Genomic DNA, 9942 nt, shown 5'->3' with positions numbered 1-9942 from the left:
TGAAGATGGCGTGAGTTCAAACCTTGAAGAGCAAGTTTAATGTTCTTTGGATGAAGGAGACCGAGACAATCGATGAGTTCGCGGGAAAAATCAGCGGATTAGCAAGCAAGTTCTCCACCCTCGGTGTTGTACTTGAGGATTCATCATTGGTCAAAAAGCTCCTGGACTCTGTCCCTGACAAATATTTCCCCGTCATCGTCGGAATCGAGTAATTCCTAGATCTCAAAACCATGCCGTTTGAAGAGGCGATCAGACGAATGAAGGCGTACGAGGAACGGATGGCGCGGCTCCAAGGAAACTACAAAAACTCCGATGGACAACTTCTACTTACCCATGCCGAGTGGAAAACAAGACAGAAATGGAATAACGATGAAAACTATTCAGTGAACAAAGAGTGCGGATCTGGTGGTAGCGATCGCGAAAGATGGCAAGGACGAGGACGAAGTCATGGTCGTGGTCGTGGTGAAGAGCGTCAAAATAGTGCGGGAGGCACTAGCAACACCGAAAATGGCACTCGTGACAAAAGTCACATAAAGTGCTTCACTTGCAACAAGAGAGGACATTATGCATCGGAGTGCCGCGGAAAAGGTCGTGACGATGAAGCTCATCTAACTTGTGTCGTCGATGAAGAACCGACTTTGATGATGGCCATGTCCCAGGAGGGGACACACACTAGACGTGATCAGAAAAAAATGCCGTACTACTCAGCAAAGAGCGGTTGTTGCCGGAGATGTATCGCAACGACAAGAATGGAGAAAATAATGACGTTTGGTACCTTGATAATGGTGCTAGCAACCACATGACTGGCCATTGCGAGAAGTTCCAAAAATTGGATGAAAGCGTCACCGGGAGGGTGAAGTTCGACGATGGATCAACCATTCAGATCATGGGAAAAGGAACGGTCGTGTTCGAGTGGAAAAACGGTGATCAGAAGACTCTCTAGGAGGTGTACTACATTCCAAAGCTACGTAGCAACATCATAAGCCTCGGGCAAATGATAGAAGATGAGAACAAGGTGCAAATGGCAGGAGATGCCATGAAAGTGTCTGACAGGAGCGGGAAGCTCTTGATGTCGGTGAAGCGAACACAAAATCGCTTATACAAGATAACCTTGAAGACGTTCAAGCAATTCTGCCTTCTGACAAGCCTAGAAGATCCAGCATGGTTGTGGCACGCGAGATTTGGCCATGTCAACTTTCAAGACTTGAAGCTCATGGGCGAGAAGAAATTGGTAGTTGGAGAACCACCAGTGACTCAACCGAACAAGTTATGCGAAGCGTGCATGATTACCAAACAAGCGAGGTTGTCGCTCCCACGCCAATCAACCTATAGAGTAGAGAAGTCGTTAAAACTCCTCCATGCCAATATTTGCGGACCGATTTCACCGTGTACTCTCACTGGCAACAAGTTCTACTGATCGTTGACGATTCCACAAGATGGATGTGGCTGTACATGTTGGAGGAAAAGAGTGATGCACTCGAAGCATTCAAGAAATTCAAACTCTTGATGGAGAACAAGACGGAGTACAAGATCGGAACGCTCCGGACGGATCGAGGTGGCGAGTTCTTATCTGCGGAGTTCACTCAATTTTGCGAAAAAAAAAGAAATCGAGAGACACCTCACTGCTTCATATTCACCGCAACAGAATGGCATCGTAGAGCGTCGTAACCGCACCGTAATGGCGATGACGAGATCACTCCTCAAAAGCATCCACGTGCCAACAAGATTTTTGGGAGAGGCGGTGAGACACACGGTTTATGTGTTAAACCATCTTCCAACGAAAGCCCTTGGAGAACGCGCACCATTTGAAGCTTGGATGAGGAGAAAACCACATCTTGCATACTTGAGAGTGTTTGGTTGTGTGGCATATGTAAAAAACACAACCCCTCACCTCAAGAAACTCGACGACTGAAGCTCGCCGATGGTATATTTTGGTGTTGAAGAAGGATGCAAAGCTCATCGCTTATATGACTCGAGCCGTGGAAAACTACAAATTAGTAGAGATGTCGTTTTTCAAGAGAATCTTGAATGGGTTTGGAATGAAGGCATTAATGACGACAAGGAGATTCTGGAGTTTTAGATGATGGAACAATTTTATTCCGACGAGGCCAATAATATGGAGGATACAGAAACCGAGGTCGAAAATGTCGCACCACAAGTAGCCGAGATACCCGAAGTTGAAAAGACTAGTCCATCTACTCCATCGACGAACACATCAGTCCGTCTAAGATCTCTCACTGACATTTACGCCAACACAAAGGAAGTTGTAGGCGGTGAAAAACAAGAAAATGAGGTGATAATGGTATTGTCCGAAGAACCGACTTGTTACCAAAAAGCTGCGACCGAGGCCCGCTGGTACGAAGCAATGGAGAATGAGTTGAAATCCATTGAGAAGAATAACACATGGAGTCTAACCGAGCTTCCACCGGGACACAAACCCATTGATCTAAAATGGGTGTTCAAATTGAAGAAAGACTCTAATGGAGAAGTTGCTAAGCACAAAGCAAGATTGGTTGCTAAAGGCTATGTACAAAGACAAGGCATCGACTTTAAAGAAGTTTTTGCACCGGTTGCAAGACTTGACACCGTTTGAGTCATTCTTGCACTCACTGCAAACCGAAATTGGGAGGTACACCATCTAGATGTGAAGTCGGCGTTTCTCAACGAGGAACTGGAAGAGGAAGTATATGTTACTCAACCGGAGGGATTTGAGGTTCCAAACCAAAAACACAAGGTGTATAGGTTGTCGAAGGCTTTCTACGGATTGAGACAAGCTCCACGAGCTTGGAACATTCGACTTGATAAGAGTCTCAAAGAGCTTGGCTTTGGGAAATACACTAACGAGCAAGTAGTCTACACAAGAAGAGAAGGAGAAGAAAGTGTTCTTGTTGGAGTGTATGTTGACGATCTCATTGTAACAGGAAGTAGCACTGAAAAAGTCAACAAGTTCAAGCAACAAATGATGGCAAAATTTGAAATGAGCGATTTGGGTCTTCTCTCTTACTACTTAGGGATTGAAGTGGAACAACAGAAGGGTCGAATCTTGCTCAAACAACCAACTTATGCCAAAAGAATCTTGTCCCAGTTCGGAATAGCTGACTGCAATGCCACGAATTACCCGATGGAACCCAAGGCACAACTTCACAAAGACATGGAAAAAGCACCAATTGATGCTACGGAGTACAGAAGCATCGTTGGTTGTCTTAGATACTTGATGAACACAAGATCGGATCTCTCATATGTTGTTGGGATGGCGAGCAGGTATATGGAAAGGCCTACGGCCATGCATCACAAGGTGGTCAAACAAATACTTAGGTATTTGAAAGGGACAATTCACTTTGGGCTCACTTATGTGAAAGGTCCCCGAGAAGTCGATATATTTGGCTACTCAGACAGTGATTTAACTAGTGATCTCGATGAGAGGAAAAGCACAAGTGGAATGGCGTTCTACTTAAATGAAAGTTTGGTTTCATAGAATTCACAAAAGCAAAAGATGGTGGCACTCTCATCTTGCGAAGCCGAGTTCATGGCAGCCACTACCGCGGCTTACCAAGCATTGTGGTTAAGAAGCCTTGTTAGCGAGTTAACCGGAATGGAGCCAAGACCGGTAACATTGTTCGTGGACAACAAATCCGTGATAGCTCTCAAGAAGAATCCCGTATTTCATGGCCGCAGTAAGCACCTAGATACACATTTTCATTTCATTCGAGAGTGTGTCGAGAAGGGGAAAATTATCGTTGAATTTGTCAACACCGAAGAACAACGAGCTAACGTACTGACCAAAGCATTGACAAGAGTGAAGTTAGCTGCTATTCGTTAGCTACTTGGTATGCGTGATTTAGAATCATGTCAGGATTAGGGGGAGTAGTGTGAGCTAATAATCCGGTCATGATTCAAGACCGAATCTTTCGGATCGTGTGGAAGAAGAAGTCCATACGTTGCTATTTTTAGTAAGCATTATGTTAGTGGTTTGTGGTTATTTTATTGTTATTATACTATAAATGTAAGTCTATCAATTGAATAAAAATAGGGAGTTCTATTATTTTTCTTTCTCTCGCTAATATATTTTGCTTCCAGAATATTTTGTTTTGTCTGTTTTCTTCAAATATATATCAGAGTGCGTGAGATTTTTTTTGTGCAGATCCCTGGTTTTTAAACCAACAATACATACTTGAACATGGGAGCTTGTAATGTATATATATATATATGTATATGAATAGAAATAAGAGTTTGGAAAAAACCTGTGTGAATGGAGCACGCATACTCTGATACTATCTTTTAACATATTTTCTTTAGATTTAAATTCATCCTATAAAGACAAAGGGTTGCATAGTAATTATTCCTAATGTTCAAACATTTTTAATGTAATTAAAAAATAAACAAGCTTTAAAGAGATTTCGAGAAGAGAGAAACAGTAGTGAGGGAAAATGAGAGGGTGTAGCCATGCAAAAGAGAAACTCTTGGGACTCTCACCGTGCACGAAATCTCTAAGCGAGACATAGTACTGAATGATGCTAGAGAGAGAAAGAGGGACACGATGACCAGCATGACACAGCCCGACAACGTGACGACGATTGACGTGAGAGATCGACAGAGTGACATGAGGGAGGAGCTAAATGTCGAAGGAACATTAAGCCATCGCGAACTGGGGAAATCTGGGGTTCACTTTGCTTTTTCAAATTTTTGTTTCTTATATATATGAAAATCCTAACAATACAAGAAATCACACTTCTTCCGACGCTTGAAATCGCTAGGAAATGGTGAAAAACGCATCGAAAGATCCTCTCTCAACGATGTATTGACCATCATGAGTTGCAGATTCGATGGCGACACCAATCGCATTACTAAATCGTACCGAATTTTGAGAAATTGGCTTCGTCTCCCCCTCTTTTATCACGATTGGAATTCCCCTATGTTTTTTGACGTATTTTTCCAACTCGATGTTTCACGAACGCTCGCATTTCCTCTGAGTGGATGATGAGCTACTATCTGAGGAATAAAAAAATTAAAACATTTTAGGATGTATTTAAGTCAACTGAATATATTCAAAATATACTAACCTGAACTATCACCCACAGAAAATCCCGTGTCGCCTAGATATACTCTTGCTCCTGGAATTCTTCATCAACCTCTTGTTGCCTATTAGGGGTTAATATCGCATCTATACAAACACAAAAAAAACAAAATAGTATAAAATTAATATGAAATACGTGTAAATAAAGAAAGAGAATTGAGTAGATACATGATTACTCATCATCGTCATCTAAATCAAATTATTCATCAGCACTTGAATTGTTATTGGGAGATAATTATTCTTCATCATCATTTATGAAGTCATCATTGCCATGTCGAATAATTGGTCTTTCCACAACTATAGGATCAACGTCAACTCTGCATAAAGTAACCTCCTCAATGGTTTCATCCACTCGGACACTACCGACAATTTCTAGTAAATCTAGTTGTTCATTTTCAACATCATCCACTTCTGATAATTTTGGACTACTTGAACAACTTTTTGTTGGGATTGGTCTTTTAATTCTCCTGTTAGTCTCGTAGTTTGTAGACAATTTGTAAACATATTGTTTTAATAAAATAAATGTTCATTTATAAGCATCTACTCAATCCAATAAACTAAGATCCGTGGTTATTTTATGTAACTTAAGCATGCATGTGGAGACATACAAGTAGATCATGCCTTAAGTAATAACCTAAATGGTCTGTAGTATAAGGATAAATGAGGGATATCTTATCCTGGTGACACTACGAATACGACCCGCTTTGTAGATATTACAAGTGTTGTAAAGTGCTACAAATGGTATGATCCTAACCATTCATATGGAGACATGCGAGCGGGGGTATCCTATACATAGAGTTTGTATAAGACCGGACCACGAGATGATTAGTCTCTTTATATAACGCTGTTGATAATTGAGACTTACATTTTACTAGGATGACTGTATGTGACGTAACCTTAATCCGGAATGAGTTAGGAACTCCTGCTCATGAGGGCGGTCCTTCGATTTGTATGGGTGAAAGTGGCCAGACTGCCAACTCAACAAGCCTACCATTTTGAGGATTTTTCTGATTGGGGAGCTGGGAACTCAGCTACACAAGATGGAATTCACTTCTTCTCGAAAGCAGGGGTAAGTAGATAAATTGCTCCCTTAAGGGCTGATTCCAGGTCATGAACATAATGGCCACACCCTCTCTTGGGAAGAGAGGACTTAGTCATAGTAGGACTATGACTAGAGAAATCAGTAGTATTTAAGGAGTTAAATGTAACTACAGGGGCAAAATAGTAAATTGGCCCAACTGTACTTACGAGCGATTTGTGAATGGTCATCGTACTGTTGACTGGTTATATCCAATGGACACAGAAATATATCTGATTGCAAAGAGTGCAACTGTCAGACTTTAGTGGAGTGACCAACAGTTAACGGATGGTGGATCTTGTGATTAAAGAGTTTAGTCAGTTATTCACGTACCGTTGGAGCTTCAAGCAACAGGTCCATAGGGTCCCCTTGGTAGCTCAATGGGTTAATTTGGGAATCAGATTTTGGGTTAGTTTGAAATATTCAAATTAACAAAAGCAAATTTAATTTTATGTGATATAATTAAATTAATTCAAATATATGTGATATAATTGATATGATTGAAGGAACTCTTATCAAAGAGTACCTATGAGTGGAAGCAAGATCGTTCCAAATTCATTGTGACAAAAATACCACATTCACAAACAAACATACAAGTTATGCATTTACTAACAAATTACGACATGCTTTTAAAACTTAAATACCAAAGGAACGAGAGACATACCTCTTGAAGAACTTTTCTTCCCTTGAACTCTCACTCTCATCAGGATCAGCAACTCACGTAATCGCTGTGATCGCCAAGTATTTCGTCACTAAATCTCGCTACCACTGAATGGTCTTCAACACGAACAAGCAGCAAGGAGGACACTACCACTCAGTAACCTCGGTATTCTCGGAATGGGAATCCAGAAGGTATGGGCTTTGTTGGATTTGGTAGAGGAGAGGAGGAAACAATGATCGTTTACAACGACCAAGCAAGTGGGAGAGGTTTTGTGTCTATCGTGTAGACGAGTGCTTGATCGTTTAGCAAAAGGTGCACGATCGTTTAGGAAAGTTGCATGTGTACACGATCATTTAGGACAACTTGAGCTATCGTGTATGCTATGTTTACTAGACGATGGGCAGTGTACTAATCATGAAGCGATTGTCCGATCTTTTTGCAAAATAAAAACTATTTCATTTTATCCTTCCATTACAAAAATTGAATGTAACCTCCCACTATCTTGTTCAGTTATGGAGAAAAACCACTAACAATTATCTCATAATTGTTTAATTAAAATAAATATAATTATATTATATTTATAACATAGTTTAATATCACATCATATGCAATATATAAACCATAGTCTTTTTCTCCTCCACTAGATATAAATCATATTTATATCATTTTCCCCCAATTAATGTATCTCATACATCATGTCAACTATATCATATATAATCAACCAGTTTAATCATATCATATATAATCAAACTCCCTCTTGTCAATTTGAACACTTCAAACTAACCCAAAAACTGATTCTCAACTTAAATCCATTGAGCTACCAAGGGGGCCTTAAAATATCATATATAATCAAACTCGCTCACATGCCTCCACATGAATGATCAGGAATAAACCATCTGTAGCAAGTCACAACACTTGTAACTATTCTACAAAGCGAGTCGCATCCATAACATTACCAGGATAAGGTTTCCCTCATATATCCATATACTACAAACCATTTTGGTTATCACTTAAGGCATGATCCACTTGTATGTCTCCACATACATGCTTAAGTTACAATGAAAACCAGGGATCTTAGTTTATTGGTTTGTGGTAAAGTAATTAAAACATCTCATGTTTCATAGACAACAGTGAAGAAAATATCATATATTATTACATCACAAGCGTTTTTTCAATACAGTGTTTACAAACTACAGGATCCAACGAGAGTTTAGGGCATCAACCCCAACAATGATGTATTAGATACATTAATTTGAGGAATTAATATAAATATGATTTATATTAAATACCATAACATAAAAAAATAACTATGGTTTATATGTTTCATATGATGAAATATTAAAACTATAGGTTATAAATATAATATGATAAGTTGGTTATCATATTTATTTATAATATATTAATTATAATTAATTCTTTTTCTTTAATAACCGATTGAGTGGGAGGTTATTGGAAGTTATGGTAACTATGAGATAAAAGAAAAATCATTTTCCAAAATCAATGGATAATTCATTCGGATAGATCTCACAGAGGCTATCGCGTAAAAGTGTTTTACAAAACGATAGCATAAAGAGCATACACGATCAAGTGTTGGTGTTCTAATTCCATTCGAGTTTGAGAATACCAAGGTAACTCTTGTGTTCGTGTTATAATTCCATTCGAGTTTGAGGATCAAGTTGGACTCGATAATGATTGAGGTTTCTTCAGTTCGTGTTGTTGGCTATTCTGATCATTACGTTTAAGTACTTCGTTGGATGTGTTGGAGATTGGTCGAGGGATACTTGAAAAAAGGTCTCCAAAGGTTTGCATACTCTATCTCTTGTTCATTCTTTTAAAGAAGCATGCTGTAATTTATAGTATATGCATAATCGTTTTCATTTAGAATGTAATTGTTATGTGTTCTTTCTTAATGGGATTTGGAACGACCCACTTCCGCTCCCAAGATCTCTAAGTTTAGATTTCCTTCATTTTCCAATTGCTACCATATTTTATATCACCAATGTAAAAGACTTGTTGTGCTTAGATAGCAAAGATGAAAGGCTCATAAACATACCAAAAGTGCGATGTATTGACTGATTTGTATCCTAAATCTACATGTGTCCTATTACTTTTGTTGTTGTCTGTGTCAAACCATCTACACTTGAATATAAAAACATGTCTTCTGTTTGCATATTGAAAATCTAATATTTCGTCTATGACACGTAGAAATTGTTATCCACACTTCCGTTCCCACTGATCTCCCCGGCCACTAGGACTCCACTATTTTGTGTAGCTCAACTATTATCACATTCTACAATGTGAAATCGTACCTCATTAACAATGCATCCATTGTAAGAGCGCACCTCAAACGAAGGTCCCATTGTAAGTGAAAAGAAATCATCGGAGAGATCTTCTCTCTCGCGCCATTGTAGAACCAGATAATTAATTATACATTAAAAATGACTACAAAAAATTAATCATCTCTCAACTTCCAATACTATGTATACCTGAGATACGAACCAATCGAAAAATTTGTGTTAATGTATTATATAAGTCAGAGGCGCTTTGAGCTTCACGATGAATTAACCCCAAGTGTTTCCTAGAAATTCGATCATTTGAAAGTTATATCAAAGAATTTATCCTAGAAATTAGAAATTTAGTTTGAAATGTACTTGCGATAATCTGTTAATTTCTTTATAACTATTGAGAATGTATCAATGTGCAATATGTTTTTCCTCCGCTGATATTACTTCAGAATTTGGGGTTGTCCAGCACATGTGTTGGTGCAAAATCCTAAAAAGTTGGAACACCGTTCAAAAGTATGTCTATTTGTAGGCTACCCAAAAGAAACTAAAGGTGGTCTCTTTTATGATCCTCAAGAAGATAAAGTATTTATATCGACAAATGCAACCTTCCTGGAGGAAGATTATAGAAAGAACCATCAACCTCGCAGTAAGCTAGTAATAGAAGAAATGCCCAGAGAAACGACAAATGTATCAACAAGAGTTGTGATCGAGCAGGTCCTTCAACAAGAGTTGTTGATAGAGCAAGTCTGTCAACAAGAGTTGTTGATGAAACTGATACTTCACATCATTCTCAAGAGTTGAGAATGCCTCGTTGTAGTGGGAGGATTGTGCAACAGCCTGACCG

General features: G+C 39.0%; 1 protein-coding gene across 1 annotated transcript; it reads left to right on the top strand.

The window, feature by feature from the left end:
• Positions 1 to 230: 230 nt before the first annotated feature.
• Positions 231 to 943, top strand: LOC120079255. The gene is made up of 2 exons (XM_039033414.1): positions 231 to 652; positions 709 to 943. The coding sequence occupies exons 1-2, from the start codon at positions 231 to 233 to the stop codon at positions 941 to 943; spliced, it is 657 nt and encodes a 218-aa protein (XP_038889342.1).
• The last annotated feature ends 8999 nt before the right edge of the window (positions 944 to 9942 follow it).

This window comes from Benincasa hispida, chromosome 6, assembly GCF_009727055.1.
Source record: "Benincasa hispida cultivar B227 chromosome 6, ASM972705v1, whole genome shotgun sequence".
NCBI classification, from domain to species: domain Eukaryota; kingdom Viridiplantae; phylum Streptophyta; class Magnoliopsida; order Cucurbitales; family Cucurbitaceae; genus Benincasa; species Benincasa hispida.
This window is presented reverse-complemented; position numbering and strand designations above follow the sequence as displayed.

What these genes read in the sequence shown, in the direction of transcription:
- LOC120079255 (XM_039033414.1), top strand. Translation starts at nt 231, where the DNA reads ATGCCGTTTGAAGAGGCGATCAGACGAATGAAGGCGTACGAGGAACGG. An exon ending in CCGACTTTGATGATGGCCAT is followed by an intron (nt 653 to 708) that starts GTCCCAGGAGGG and finishes CGTACTACTCAG; the next exon opens with CAAAGAGCGGTTGTTGCCGG.